This window comes from Somniosus microcephalus, unplaced genomic scaffold, assembly GCF_052327205.1.
Source record: "Somniosus microcephalus isolate GS21.2 unplaced genomic scaffold, FLI_Smic_1.0 scaffold802, whole genome shotgun sequence".
NCBI classification, from domain to species: Eukaryota; Metazoa; Chordata; class Chondrichthyes; order Squaliformes; family Somniosidae; genus Somniosus; species Somniosus microcephalus.
The window spans coordinates 59,634-75,416 of record NW_028225989.1 but is presented as its reverse complement, the minus strand read 5'-3'; the positions used below and the strand labels follow the sequence as shown (position 1 = coordinate 75,416).

The following is a 15,783-nucleotide window of genomic DNA, read 5'->3' as shown; positions in this document are numbered from 1 at the left end:
ACTTGGCAGGGGGATGGGATACAGAGGGGAGCTGAAATAGGGGGTGATGTGCTGCCAATTATAGAGAAAAAAACAAGTCAGCTTGGTAGACAGGGCAAATATATAAGGGCAAGGCTGGATGGCATCTATTTTAATGCAAGGAGTCTTGCAAATAAGGTGGATGAACTGAAGGTGTTGATAAACACATGGGAGTATGATATTGTTGCTATCACGGAGACATGGTTGAGGGAGGGGCAAGACTGGCAGCTCAATATTCCGGGGTACAGAATCTTCAGGCGAGACAGAGGGGGAGGTATAAGAGGAGGGGGTGTCGCAATATTAATTAAGGAGTCAATTACTGCAGTAAGGAGGGATGATATATTAGCAGGTTCCTCTAATGAGGCCATATGGGTGGAGCTTAAAAACAAAAAGGGGGCAAGCACTTTGCTGGGAGTGTACTATAGGCCTCCAAACAGTCAGGGGGAGATAGAGGAACAGATATGTAGGCAAATCTCAGAGAAATGTGCAAATAATAGGGTAATAATAATGGGGGATTTCAACTTCCCCAATATTAACTGGGATAATCAGAGTGTGAAAGGCTCAGAGGGTGTAGAATTCTTAAAGTGCATCCAGGAGAGCTTTTTGAGCCAGCATGTAGAAAGTCCTACAAGAGAGGGGGCGGTACTGGACCTAATTCTAGGGAATGTGGCCGGCAAGATTTAAGGTGGTCATGGAAAAGGACAGGGATGGGCCGGAAATAAAGGTTCTAAATTGGGGGAAGGCCGATTTTAATAGGATAAGGCAGGATCTGGCCAAAATGGACTGGGATCAGCTACTTGTAGGAAAATCCGCATCGGAGCAATGGGAGGCTTTCAGAAGGGAGATTGAGATCATACAATGGCAACATGTTCCCGTAAAGGTCAAGAGTGGTTCCAAAAACCACAGGGAACCTTGGATGTCAGGGGATATACGAGAATGGATTAGGAAAAAAAGGAGGGCTTTTGGTAGATACAAAAGGCTAAAGACGGAGGAAGCCCTAGAGGAGTACAAAAAGTGCAGGGGGATACTTAAAAAAGAAATTAGGAGATCAAGGAGGGGCCATGAAATAACACTGGCGAGCAAAATAAAGGAAAATCCGAAGATGTTTTATAAGTATATTAAGGGTAAGAGGATAACCAGGGAAAAAATAGGGCCCATTAGGGACAAAAGTGGCAATCTGTGTGTGGAGCCGGAAGATGTAGGAGGGGTTCTAAATGAATTTTTTGCATCTGTCTTCACTATGGAGAAGGACGATGTAGACATAGAAATAGGGCGGGGGGACTGCGATATGCTCGAACATATTAACATCGAGAGGGAGGAGGTATTGGCGGTTTTAGCTGGCCAAAAAATGGATAAATCCCCAGGCCCGGATGAAATGTATCCCAGGCTGCTGTGTGAGGCAAAGGAAGAGATTGCGGGGGCTCTAACACATATATTCAGGACCTCTCTGGCCACAGGGGATGTGCCAGAGGACTGGAGAACCGCTAATGTAGTACCATTATTCAAGAAGGGAAGTAGGGAAAAACCGGGGAACTACAGGCCAGTGAGCCTAACATCAGTGGTAGGAAAATTATTGGAAAAAATTCTGAGGGACAAAATTTGTCTCCACTTGGAGAGGCAAGGATTAATCAGGGATAGTCAACATGGCTTTGTCAAGGGAAGATCATGTCTGACTAATTTGATTGAATTTTTTGAGGGGGTGACTAGGTGTGTGGATGAGGGTAACGCAGTGGATGTGGTATACATGGATTTCAGTAAGGCCTTTGATAAAGTCCCGCACAGGAGACTGGTCAAGAAGGTAAGAGCCCATGGAATCCAGGGTGCCTTGGCACATTGGATACAAAACTGGCTTAGTGGCAGAAGGCAGAGGGTGATGGTCGAAGGTTGTTTTTGTGACTGGAAGCCTGTGGCCAGTGGGGTACCACAGGGGTCGGTGCTGGGTCCCTTGCTGTTTGTGGTCTACATTAATGACTTGGATATGAATGTAAAAGGTATGATCAGTAAGTTCGCGGATGATACAAAAATTGGTAGGGTGGTGAATAGCGAGGAGGGTAGCCTCAGTCTGCAGGACGATATAGATGGGTTGGTCAGATGGGCGGAACAGTGGCAAATGGAATTTAACCCGGAAAAGTGCGAGGTGATGCACTTTGGGGGGACTAACAAGGCAAGGGAATACACAATGAATGGAAAGACCCTAGGCAAGACGGAGGGTCAGAGGGATCTGGGTGTGCAAGTACACAGATCCCTGAAGGCGGCGGAACAGGTGGATAAGGTGGTAAAAAAGGCATATGGGATACTTGCCTTCATTAGCCGAGGCATTGAATATAAGAGCAAGGAGGTTATGATGGAGCTGTATAAAACACTGGTTAGGCCACAGCTGGAATACTGTGTGCAGTTCTGGTCGCCACACTACAGGAAGGATGTGATCGCGTTAGAGAGGGTGCAGAGGAGGTTCACCAGGATGTTACCAGGGCTGGAGCGCTTCAGCTATGAAGAGAGACTGGGCAGATTGGGTTTGTTTTCCTTGGAGCAGAGGAGGCTGAGGGGGGACATGATTGAGGTGTACAAAATTATGAGGGGCATAGATAAGATGGATGCTGAGGAGCTTTTTCCCTTAGTAGAGGGGTCAATAACTAGGGGGCATAGATTCAAGGTAAAGGGCGGGAGGTTTAGAGGGGATTTGAGAAAGAACTTTTTCACCCAGAGGGTGGTTGGAGTCTGGAACTCACTGCCTGAAAGGGTTGTGGAGGCAGAAACCCTCACAACATTTAAGAAGCATTTGGATGAGCACTTGAAATGCCATAGCATACAAGGCTACGGACCAAATGCTGGAATATGGGATTAGATTAGACAGGGCTTGATGGCCGGCGCGGACACGATGGGCCGAAGGGCCTCTATCCATGCTGTATTACTCTATGACTCTCTATGAGTATCGGCATCACTGTGAACAGTTACACAGTATCCGTATCACTGTGAACAGTCGCACAGTATCTGTATAGATAGAACATGTCCAGGGCACTACAGACCAGTCAGTTTAACATCGGTGGTAGGAAAAATAATGGAATCCCTACTAAAGGAGAAAGTAGAACATCTAGGCCTAGAAATTGGGTATAGCCCCGCTTGAGGCGTTAGAACTGGCGCTGCGCAAAGTTTATAGCCAGACGAAACTTATCGCCGCCTGGCGCGATATTGGGTTGCATCGCCCCTAAAGGGGATTGAGACGCGAATTCAGGCATTACACGGGACTCCTAAGGCGCTAAACTTCTGGCGCAACCCAATATTGGAGCGGACGGCCGCAGCGCAGGTGCTCTCAATTACTGATGACCACGAGACTTCCAGGCGCCGGCCAGCTCTTAAAGGGGTGGGTCAGTCAGCTTCAGCATCCACACTCTGCGCCTTGCAGGCCTCAGAATCGGCGCAGGCCCTTCTCTGGTGCTAAAAACTTGGACCAGATGGAGAAGGAGAGACAGAGAGCAGAGCGCTTCACCAATGAGGCTCTGGAGCAATTGGTGGCCGCAGTGGAGCGCCGGAGAGATGTTCTCTACCCAAGCAATGGCACGAGACCGAATCATAAGGACTACCGACGAGCTTGGAGGGATGTATGCCAGAGGGTCAACTCCAGCAGCATGGTGACCAGGAGCCCTGTCCAACGCAGAAAGAAATTCAACGACCTCACTCGGGTCGTGAGGGTGAGTGTTGTTTCTGCAAACTTCTGCATCCCTTCATTTGCACCTGACTTTATGGCTACAGGGTGGGCTGTGCCCCATTGGCCATCTGCCAGCAAGCACCCATGGCCCTTTCTGGGCACACACATGCACATTTGACTCAAGGCGTCATGTAAGGGCTCTTGCACCATAGGGGGCATGAGATGATCACTCAGGGCATCATGTAACATAACTTCCCCTCCTTTCCCCTGCAGTCCAAGCTGGCGAGGATTGGCAAAGACCAGCTTCGCACCGGTGGTCACTCTCACGGATCTCGAGGAGAGAGTCCACCAGATTCTTGGAGGACGTCTGAGTGGTCCTGTAACCACTGCAGCTGCCGACCCCATTGTCGACAGCGATGGTAAGGTTCTCACCTTTTACAACTGTCTCCTTCCACTTGTTCCCCCCGCCAGCATGCTTTCTCACTGTGGACCCATGTCATAGCCTTGCCGCAATCTGGCATCCCTTGCTACCAAGCTGTCCTTTTGCTAAAGCCACTCTTCCACCTCCCTGCTTTCAGATGCTGCATCACCAGCTCGGGAGCCGGGCCCTCAAGCTGCCAGTGCCAGTGCCTCCGAAGGCTCAATGAGAAAATTACTGTCCAACAGAAGGTCAGCAACTCTCTCCAGCAACGATCAGAATGGCCAGCCCAAATGGCTGCAGCTTTTATGCTAGTGCTGTCCCCTTTAAATAGCGCCCCCCCGAGTCCGAGAAGGGCCTGGGAACGCTCCATCCAACTGTCACTAATAATGCCAGGCGAAAAGGTTGCGGGCACCACCGAATATCCGGTCCGGGGTGCCAAAAAGGCGTTGCACACTAAAATGACGTCATGATCTGCCTGCGCCCGCGGGCGAGTGAAAAGAGTTAGCGCCGGCGCTAAAAGGATACTCAATATGGGAGGTGACGCTATATTCACTGCGCCCGCCCGAAAATTGGGTAACGCCCCAATTCTCGGGCTCTTTAGGCGCTAATCGCTGGCGCTACCAACCGAATTTCTAGGCCCTAGAAACCAAAAATATAATAATGAATAGTCAACATGGATTTCAAAAGGGAAAGTCTTGCTTAACCAACCTCATTGAATTTTTTGAAGAGGTAACAGGGAGAATAGACAAGGGTAATGCAGTAGCTGTAATTTATCTGGGTTTTCAAAAGGCCTTCAATAAAGTACCCCAGAATAGACTAATGAATAAAGGTCAGAGAATGCAGAGTCAGGGGACAAGTAGCAGAATGAATAGCTAGCTGGCTTCAGGACAGAAAGCAGAGAGTAGGGGTAAAGAGTAGCTATTCAGAGTGGCAGAAGGCGGGAAGTGCTGTTCCACAAGGATCAGTGCTGGGACCACTGCTGTTCACAATTTTTATTAGCGATTTAGACTTTGGAATCAAAAACTCAATTTCTAGATTTGCAGATGACACCAAATTGGGGGGCATAGTCAATACTGCGGAGGATGGCAACATATTACAGGAGGACATGAACAAACTTGCAGAATGGGCATATAATTCGCAAATGAATTTCAACACGGATAAATGTGAGGTTTGGGGAAACACTGTGTGTATGTAGATAAACCTGTATAATCCCCTTTTAACTGCTGTATTCCCCTCCCCCCGCAAGACGGTTGCAAGCTGAGAGGAATAAGGCATGTTCAGACTTGCCTGCTGCTGAGAGAAGGAAAACCAATCAGGTTCCAGCAGGTGACCAATCCGTGAGTCATCACAGGCTCGCGGGCTTTACGAATTCAGTACTGTATTGTGAGAGTTGGAGTAAAGACCTATTTCTTGTAGCTCGCTGTGTTGCCTATTTCTTTGCGCGGGAGACTGTAGTCTCCCACAAGGTATTACATTTTGGTAGGAAGAATCGGGAGGTCATTTATTACTTGGTGGGTGCGAATCTGGTTGGGGTAGAGGAGCAAGGGGATCTCGGAGTACAAATACATAAATTACTAAAAGTTGCGACACAGGTTAGCAAGGCCATAAAAAAAGCAAACCAAGCACTAGGGTTTATTTCATGAGATATAGAATTCAAAAGTTCTGGTCGCCATATTATAAAAAGGATGTGGAGGCACTGGAGAGGGTGCAGTGGAGATTTACAAGGATGATACCAGAAATGCGAGGGTATACCTTTCAGGAAAGGATGAACAGGCTGGGTCTCTTTTCTCTTGAAAAGAGAAGGCTGAGGGGTGACCTAATAGCTTTAGAATTATGAAACATTTTGATAGAGTGGATACAGAGAGAATGTTTCCACCTGTGGGGAAGAGCATAACTAGAGGCCATCAATATAAGATAGCTACTAAGAAATCAAATAGGAAATTCAGAAGAAACTTCTTTACCCAGAGGGTGGTGAGAATGTGGAACTCGCTACCACAGGGAGTAGTTGAGGGAAACCGTATAGATACATTTAAGGGGAGGCTAGCTAAGCATATGAGGGAGAAGAGAGTAGAGGGTTACGCTGATAGAGTTAGATGGGAAAAGACGGGAGGAGGCTCGAGTGGAGCATAAATGCCGGCATGGACTGGTTGGGCCGAATGGTCTGTTTCTGTGCCGTATATCCGATGTAATCCTGTGCGTGTTGACCCCCTGCACAAAGCTGGAGTGTTGCGTGCGAGACCCTGGATGCCCCTTCCCCGGCTTGCTGAGCCATTTTTGTTAGTGCTGAAGCACTTTTCCCATTTTTTTTCAGGTGCAGAAGACAATTCCGCTTTAAGAGCTGAAAACTCCCATTTTGGAATTATTTTTAATGTTATTTTTTTTCAGAAGGCAGTTGAGTTCGAAGGGCTAAAAACTGCCAATTTTTAAATGATTTTTATTTTTTTCATTTTAGAAGGCAGTTCCCCTTTAAGGGAAACATAGAAACATAGAAACTTTCTAAATTGACAGCCTTGCTTTAAGAGAAGGCTGTTCTTGCTGCAATGATGCCACGGTCATGCTACACTGGGCCTTCTGCTGGGACTACTGCCAGGAGAACTGGCCTTGCAGAGTGAGTTTAGCGCTAGGCTAATGTTAATTAACAACCAGCACCAATTTACCGGTCCTGCCAGTGCCATTAATTTCGGCGGCTGTTAACTCCGGCCCGTGGTGGCTCCGGCAGGTTTTTAGCGCTCTCCAGTATTTAGTCCTAAATGTAAAACCATCTTACCTCGTTCCACATTTCATCTCTTGCTTTGTTGGAGTCTCCTGATCCTGGAAAGTCGATAAGTACTACCCCTTCTGGAAGTATTTGAGACTTGGGGATGTAAACTGAGACTGATTTGATCAAAGGCCAATAAACTTTGTTTGTTGGAAGGGCCTTGCCCCGAATGTAAGGGTCTAATTTCTCTGACAGTGCTCGTGCCTAACAAAGAACCATACAAACAATCAGACACTGAAATGACATTTCTCAATTACAGGAAAATTATACAGCCCTCCAGCATCGACCAAATGCCAGGCTCTTGATTGACTATTCAGCAAGTAGATATATTTTAATGATAGGTGGGAATTATGTGAACATTCTAGGAATAAAGAGAGGTGGGGACTAGGGAGCCTCCTGTACTGGTACACAAGTATCCTTTACATCTACTGCAACCAGCCAGTGTCCTGGATGTGTTGCATGGATTACTTAAGGCGGTATAATCATTTTGAACCTTTCCCAACAAAGGACAGCAAGAGAAACAGACAAGGCAGTTCTGAGGTTTGAGAGGATGGGTGCAGGAAGGCGTTCACTGAAGGCTGTACAGGTGAACACTCTCATATATCCAGGGTTCCATCTTCTTTTGATAAGTTTGCAGAAAGGCAAGCAGTTGCTGCTGAAACGCTGCACCTTGCACTGGGATACCATTCCCTGGGATATGGTGTATGTCCACACTATGGTCGGCTGAATGGGGACGCTGCACTCGCGTTTCACAGAGAGCCCAGTGAAGTCTCAAATCCATGTCTGCCAGCTGTGAAATGACCAAATACTGACTATCCTCCTAGGGGAGAGGAGGTGTAAGTGGGGTTTCTTTGGATGTAATTGGCAATGTCTGGCAGTGGAAGACTAGAAGTGAGTTGATCCAATATCTGAGCCAGGCAGAGCACTACTGATGACTGACCAACCAGCCTGACTCATTGATGGGACCTAAGAGAATGGAGCTGGGACTGGGATACTTCCCACTTGGCTGCAGATGTCCCTGCCAGCCAGTGCCCTACTGATTGGAGAGGTGTACCAGCATTCTGTGCTGTTAAGCTGTGTCGTTTTAGCTAGTTCCTCCCCACTGGTACTCTGCACACACTTGGGGGTCAGAGAATGGGGCAGTAATCCTCCTAACTAACAAAAGCTGACAGCTCAAAAACAATTATGATATGAATATAAAGCTGATGACACATGAAGACAAGGAGTTACCCTGAAAGTGCAGTAGGACATGGACTGCGGGCAAGTATGTTGCAGGCATACCCAAAGGTTTATCACTTTTGTTGTAGGGGAAGAAACCTAAAGTACTGAAAAGTCAACTTTAGAGCAGGGGTGGAGTTGGAACTTGGTGAAGGGGCTATGAGTACTGGAGGTGTGAGATTTAACTTCTAACAAGGGCCGAGGTTACGGCTTCCTAAAAAATTGTAGTACTTTATTTTGTATATTTTTGAGCATTTTGGTCCCTGCTGTAATTTTACCATTGAAACCAAAAATAACTCCCTGAAGGGCGAGAGATATTTCAAATGTGAAAATAAAAAGAGTTTTAAGGACTTTGTCAAATTTTGAGATTTTTGATCTTTTCTTTCTTCACGGAAAGGATTTGGGATTGAGTTATATTGAAGGGTTGTGCTTTTAAACAAAATAAATTTGCACAGGTTTGAAAAGGCCCAGGCTCCAGGCACTGAGACAGTAGAGGGTCTGATGTGGTGATGAGCCAGCTATGCTCATTGTAGTCTACAATGACCAGCGACATTAAATAATATCTGACATCTTCCGTTTCTGATGAAACATCACCAACCTGAGACAGTGTCCTTGATATTAACCCCCCACGACAGGCAGGAGAGGGTGCGAGGAAGATTAAAGCGTTAAATACGGGGAACATGATCCAAACACGCCTCCCACTGTTTTTACGGCGATGAATATCGGACGTCCAGTTCCCGCCTAGGAGAGGCGGGCACTTCATTAACATATTTAAGTTGGGTTCCCACAGTGCAATTGGGAGCCTGATTAAAATTCACAGCTGTTGCACGGTTACCCAGGGTTCAAGAAATCCAGCAGTGAAAGGGAGGCGGGAACATTCTCCCCCGCCCCCCACCCCAGCCCTGATCCCCATCCCCCTCCACCCTCGATCCCCATCCCCCCTCCACCCTCGATCCCCATCCCCCCTCCACCCTCGATCCCCACCCCCCTCCACCCTCGATCCCCATCCCCCCTCCACCCTCGATCCCCATCCCCCCTCCACCCTCGATCCCCACCCCCCTCCACCCTCGATCCCCACCCCCCTCCACCCTCGATCCCCACCCCCCTCCACCCTCGATCCCCATCCCCCCTCCACCCTCGATCCCCATCCCCCCTCCACCCTCGATCCCCATCCCCCCTCCACCCTCGATCCCCATCCCCCCTCCACCCTCGATCCCCACCCCCTCCACCCTCGATCCCCACCCCCCTCCACCCTCGATCCCCATCCCCCTCCACCCCCACCCCCCTCCACCCTCGATCCCCATCCCCCTCCACCCTCGATCCCCATCCCCCTCCACCCTCGATCCCCACCCCCCTCCACCCTCGATCCCCACCCCCCTCCACCCTCGATCCCCATCCCCCTCCACCCCCCTCCACCCTCGATCCCCATCCCCCCTCCACCCTCGATCCCCACCCCCCTCCACCCTCGATCCCCACCCCCTCCACCCTCGATCCCCACCCCCCTCCACCCTCGATCCCCACCCCCCTCCACCCTCGATCCCCACCCCCCTCCACCCTCGATCCCCACCCCCCCTCCACCCTCGATCCCCCTCCACCCTCGATCCCCACCCCCCTCCACCCTCGATCCCCACCCCCTCCACCCTCGATCCCCCTCCGCCCTCGATCCCCACCCCCCTCCGCCCTCGATCCCCACCCCCCTCCGCCCTCGATCCCCACCCCCCTCCGCCCTCGATCCCCATCCCCCTCCGCCCTCGATCCCCCTCCGCCCTCGATCCCCCTCCGCCCTCGATCCCCCTCCGCCCTCGATCCCCCTCCGCCCTCGATCCCCCTCCGCCCTCGATCCCCCTCCGCCCTCGATCCCCCTCCGCCCTCGATCCCCCTCCGCCCTCGATCCCCCTCCGCCCTCGATCCCCCTCCGCCCTCGATCCCCCTCCGCCCTCGATCCCCCTCCGCCCTCGATCCCCCTCCGCCCTCGATCCCCCTCCGCCCTCGATCCCCATCCTCTGCCCACTCACTCAACCCCCCTGATTGTGGCCTCTGTCCCCCCAGATCTCCATCTCTCTCCCCCTTCCCGATCCCGGCCTCTCTCCCCGTTCCCGAGTGGGAGAAGGGAGCTCTGCTCTGGCAGTGGGAGGGGGAAATTTGACTCCTGTCCCTTCACATCCTTCAGTGCAGTGTGAAAATCGGATTAAAATCCTCTTCAGTTTGTCCTCTCTCTTTCTCCTCTCTTCAAACATTTTCCATTTTTCACTTGGAGACTAAAAAGCACAGTGGCAGAGAGACAGATAGTGAGAACGAGAGACAGACAGATAGAGACAGGGATGGAGAAACAAGAGGCAGAGAGACTGACAGAAATAGAGAAATAGGGACAGACAGAGATAGATAGAAAGAGAGAAATGAGAGGCAGAGAGAGACATAAAGAGAGAGCAGGGTAGGGTGAGTCAGAAAGAGAAAGAGAGAAAGACAGAGAGACGCACAATGAAACAGACCAGGCACGGGAAAAAGACGAATAGACACAGACTGAAAGACAGTAAATGAACATAGGAACAGGAGGAGGCCATTCTGCTCCTCGAGCCTATTCCGTCATTCCATTAGATCACAGCTGATCTGTATCTCAACTCCATTTACCTGCCTTGGATCCGTATCCCTGAATACCCTTACCTACAAACTCGATCAATCTCAGTTTTGAAATTTTCAATTGACCCCCAGCCTCAACAGTATTTTGGGGGAGAGAGCTCCAGATTTCCACTGCCCTGTGTGTGAAGACGTGCTTCCTGACATCACCCCAGAATGGCCTGGTTCTAATTTTATGGCTATACCTCGAACTCCCCCACCCGAGGGAATGTTTTCTCTGAATGTACCCTATCAAAAGCTTAAATCGTCTTAAATGCCTCAATTAGATCACCCCTTAATCTTCTATATTCAACAACTTGTATTTATATAGCACCTTTAACAGTAACACGTCACAAGGCGCTGCACAGGAGTATTTTAAGACCAAAAAATTTGACAGCGAGCCACATAAGGATAAATTAGAGCAGGTGACCAAAAGCTTGGTCAAAGAGGTAGTTTTAAGGAGCATCTTAAAGGAGGAAAGAGAGGTAGCGAGGCGGACGGGTTTAGGCAGGGAATTCCAGAGCTTAGGGCCTAGGCAACAGAAGGCACGGCCGCCAATGGTTGAACGATTATAATCAGGGATGCTCAAGAGGGCAGAATTAGAGGAGCTCGGATATCTCGGGGGGTTGTGGGGCTGAAGGAGATTACAGAGATAGGAAGGGGCGAGGTCTTGGAGGGATTTGAGAACAAGGATGAGAATTTTGAAATCGAGGCACTGCTTAATCGGGAGCCAATGTAGGTCAGCGAGCACAAGGGTGATGGGCAAACGGGACTTACTGTGAGTTAGGACACGGGCAGCCAAGTTTTGGATGACCTCAAGTTTACGTAGGGTGGAATGTGGGAGGCCAGCCAGGAGTGCGTTGGAATAGTCAAGTCTAGAGGTAACAAAGGCATGGATGAGCTGGAGACGGGCAATGTTACGGAGGTGGAAGTAGGCGGTCTTTGTTATGCTGCAGATATGTGGTTGGAAGCTCACTTCAGAGAAGAATGTGACACCAAGGTTGCGAACAGTGTGGTTCAGCTTCAGACAGATGTTAGGGAGAGGGATATAGTCAGTAGCTAGGGAACGGAGTTTGTGGCAGGGACCGAAAACAATGGCTTCAGTCTTCCCAATATTTTATTGAAGAAAATTTTTGCTTAGAGACCGTGAAGGGGTCAAGAGAACAGGTAGTGCGGTAGAGCTGGGTGTCGTCAGCGTACATGTGGAAATTCACTGTGTTTTTGGATGATGTCGCCAAGGGGCAACATGTAGATGAGAAATAGGAGGGGGCCAAGGATAGATCATTGGGGGACACCAGAGGTAACGATACAGGAGCGGGAAGAGAAGCCGTTGCAGGTGATTCTCTGGTTACGATTAGATAGATAAGAACCAGGTGAGTGCAGTCCCACCCAGCTGGACGACGGTGGAGAGGCGTTGGAGAAGGGTGGAGTGGTCAACCGTGCCAAAGGCTGCAGACAGGTTGAGAAGGATGAGGAGAGATAGTTTACCTTTGTCACAGTCACAAAGGATGTAATTTGTGACTTTGATGAGAGCCGTTTCGGTACTGTGGCAAGGACGGAAACCTGATTGGAGGGATTCAAACATGGAATTGCGGGAAAGATGAGCATGGATTTGGAGGCGACAACACGTTCAAGGACTTTGGAGAGGAAAGGGAGGTTGGACATGGGGGGGTAGATTGAAAGAACGGAGCGATCAAGAGTTGTTTTTTTGAGGAGAGGGTTGATGATAGCAGATTTAAGGGAGAGGGGGACTGTACCTGATGAGAGAGAACTGTTAACAATATCAGCTAACATGGGAGCCAGAAAAGAAAGTTGAGTGGTCAGCAGTTTGGTGGGAATAGGGTCGAGGGAGCAGGAGGTGGGTCTCATGGACAAGATGAGCGCAGAGAGGTCATGAGGGGAGATCAGAGAGAAACTGGAGAAAGGAGTGAGTTCAGGGCTAGGGCAGGGGGGAACCTTAGAGGAAGTTTGGCCCGGTGGGCTAGGGGAAGGAAGGGAAGTGGCAGAGGCAGCTGAATGGATGGTTTCAATCTTAGAGACAAAGAAGCCCATGAGCTCCTCACAGTTGTTATCGGAGGTGAGGGTGGAGGAGACAGGGGAGAGGGGTTTAAGAAGACGGTTAGCAGTAGCGATTAGAAGCCGGGATTTATCTTTTCATTCCAGAATGATTCTGGAATAGTGAGCAATTTTGGCAGACGAGAGCAGGGCCCAATAGTGCTTTATGTGGTCCAGCCAGATCTGGTGGTGAATGGCTAAACCAGTTGTCCACCATATCCGTTCAAGGAAATACAAGCCTAGTCTATGCAACCTGTCCTCATAAGTTAACCCTTTTAGCCTCGGTATCATTCTACTGAATCTGTGCTGCACCCCCTCCAAGGCCTTCCTGCGGTGCGGTATCCAGAACTGAACATAGTACTCTAAACGGGGACTAACCAGAGCTTTATACACCTGTAACATGACTTACACCCCTTTATATTCCAGTCCCCTTGAGATTAAGGCCAACATTCCATTAGCCTTTTTAATTATATTATGTCTCTGTCCACTAACTTTCAGTGATTTCTGTACTTGAAGCCCTAAATCTCTCGGCTCCGCCACAGCTCCTAGCTTCTTGCCATTTAGTAAATACTCTGGGGGAGAAATTGGGTACCTTTGCGCCTCCAGTTATCGCCTCCGGGGGGCGATAACGGGGTGCTAATCACTTACCGACCGGGCACGGCGAGAATATCGACTCCCGCTATATTCGGCGGGATGTTTGCAGTGGCAGCATGGCGTTGCGCCCCAATCTCCTTCGCCCGAAGATTGTGACATCATCACTGTGCGCATCGCCCTGGACCCAAACTTCGGTTCCGTCCCCCGCAGCATCGCCGGCGAAAACATCGGCAGCTGCAGGAGGCATTCATCAGGGGGCCGGGCGCTTTGGGGGCAATACTTAAAGGCAAGGTGGCCGAGGTAAGTGGAAAAAATTGTGAAATTCTGTTTCAGGTTTTTTTTTCATTTTTCTTCTCCAGCGATCGGTCAGCCCGGCACTCTGCTGCAGTGCATCGGGCCGGATCGCAGCTGCCGTCAGGGACCAGGTAAATTTTGCCCTTGCAGAGCCTGCAGCGATGGCCCTTCGCTTTAAGGGAGGGAAGGAGCTTTCCAATGCGGCAGCGCTGTACGGCCCAGTGTGTAGTGCTGCTCACCTACTGCCCCGCCTGCTGCCTGTTGTGCTCCAGGAAGTGGAGTGTTGATTCAGTGCTCCACTTCCTTCCTGGAGCGCAAAACCAATTTTTTTTTTTAAAGTTAAGTACTCACACTGTCCTCAGATAAAACTTTCTTGCCGTTTTTGGGGATATCCTGATAAGTCTTCCTTTTTACCAGCTCCTCGTAACTTGGTTTGCAATCTCCATAAATAATTTGCAGTTTATTCCTCGCCATTTCAGCGTCCTTTGTGTCTCCACCTTCATCATCGTCACTGTTCTCCTCCTCCTCCTCACACAGATCAACCAGAACTCTCAGTTCTTCATTCCACTCCTGTAATAAGAGTCATTTCTATCTCAGGCAGATTTCTGTGCTGACTTTTACTTAATCTTCATGTACAAAAAGTTCTCAATTACATCACATCAAAATCAATGCCCTTCGCAGCAGGCCCACAAACGCGGTAATCAACACCCAAACTCCCTGCACCTTCACAGGCCACTCAGAATATCCAAATATCAAACAGGAATATCGAACCAAATTCTGTCCAAGCCCACCCTATCTAAATCACTCGATTGTTACAGATCAAGATCAAGAGCTGGTTTCATTTATATTAAATTCTCTTAATTCTAAGATTTAACTAAAGACTGCAAAAAAGGCTGATGGTGTCTGTACTAAGGTTGACTACAACATTCTCTAAGACCAGCTGACACGTTTTTATCTGGATTCACATTATCACCCCCAACTGGAGACTCGCCCCTCTTTTCATGCCTTGCTAACTTGAACATTGGTGGGAATTTTAACCCCCAGGACAGGGAGGAGAGGGACAGGGGGCTAAAATTTCAAAAATCAAAAGCCCAACCCCAAACCACCTCCAACGCACTGTTTTAACAGAGTTGGTTTGGGGGTGGGGGACTAACCTGCTACCCAGAGGCATGTCAGTCATTTAAATGTGTTAATGAGGCTGCGTGCCTTCAGCTTTACCAGTTTTACATTTAACGGCAGTGGGCTGGGTTTCCCAGGGCTCGGGAAACCTAGCAGCTGGAGCGAGGCGAGAAGTGCCGGATCCAGCAGGTAAGTGCCTTTCCAACACTGCTTGTACACCAAGAGGAGCAGGAGTGCTTCCCCCGGCACCCCAAGCTAACCGGCTGAGATGGGCCTCCCTCCTTCTCCGCAATCTGCCGACTGCCCAGCATATCAACTCTTCCCCCCCCCCCCCCACCCCGCCCACCCACCAAAACCGGACCCGCGATCTTACCCCCACCACCGACCCACAACCCACACTCTCCCCCCACCCTCGACCCCGATCTACGACCTCTACGCCACCCGCGACCTCTCCCCTGCCCCCCCCCCCACCCCACCCCAGTGGATGGTGAGGGGGTGGGGAATCACTTGACGGTGACCGGAGACTATTACAGTTGCGTCTGAAAAGGAACAGAAGCTGAACAGAGAGCAGAAGGAGGAGGCCCTGTGCAGCCTCTGACGGTCGGTACCTTCTCTGTGAGGAATTCAAGCTCTGCTTTAAACTTGCGCCCTCCGTCAGATTGCACTTTTATCACAGCTGATGTGCAGGCTCCTGACGATGACATGGGCAGCAAACCCTTCTCCTCTAAAACTGCGTTGACAAGCGAACTTTTCCCAGCACCCGTCTGTCCAAACACCCCGATGGAAATGTTCTCCAGTAGACATTTGTCCTTTAATTGCAGGATCTTTTTTCTAGGACAAAATCACCTTTAGCATTATACAGAAATCACAAAGGAGCAGTGGTTGATGGATTTGCTGGCATCTATACAAAGCAAGTATTTACAAAACCCAGACATACTTGATACATCCCAACTGTGCTCTGAATAAGGCACTCATGTTTGTGCAGACATTCTGTCTGGTAGGGCTGCTAAAACATATTTTTAGTTGAGAAACCAAGACCAACAGACA

General features: G+C 49.7%; 1 protein-coding gene across 1 annotated transcript in view; it reads right to left on the bottom strand.

Annotated features, from left to right (window-relative positions):
- Positions 1–15,783, bottom strand: part of LOC147081078 (nuclear GTPase SLIP-GC-like) — a 49,902-nt gene that overhangs the window by 18,586 nt on the left and 15,533 nt on the right. Inside the window, exons 3-5 of the mRNA XM_085980959.1 lie at positions 15,345–15,567; positions 13,969–14,187; positions 6,853–7,047 (exon numbers count right to left, since the gene is read on the bottom strand). Of these exons, the coding sequence (XP_085837085.1) occupies positions 6,853–7,047; positions 13,969–14,187; positions 15,345–15,567 (637 nt within the window). The remainder of the gene's footprint in view (positions 1–6,852; positions 7,048–13,968; positions 14,188–15,344; positions 15,568–15,783) is intronic.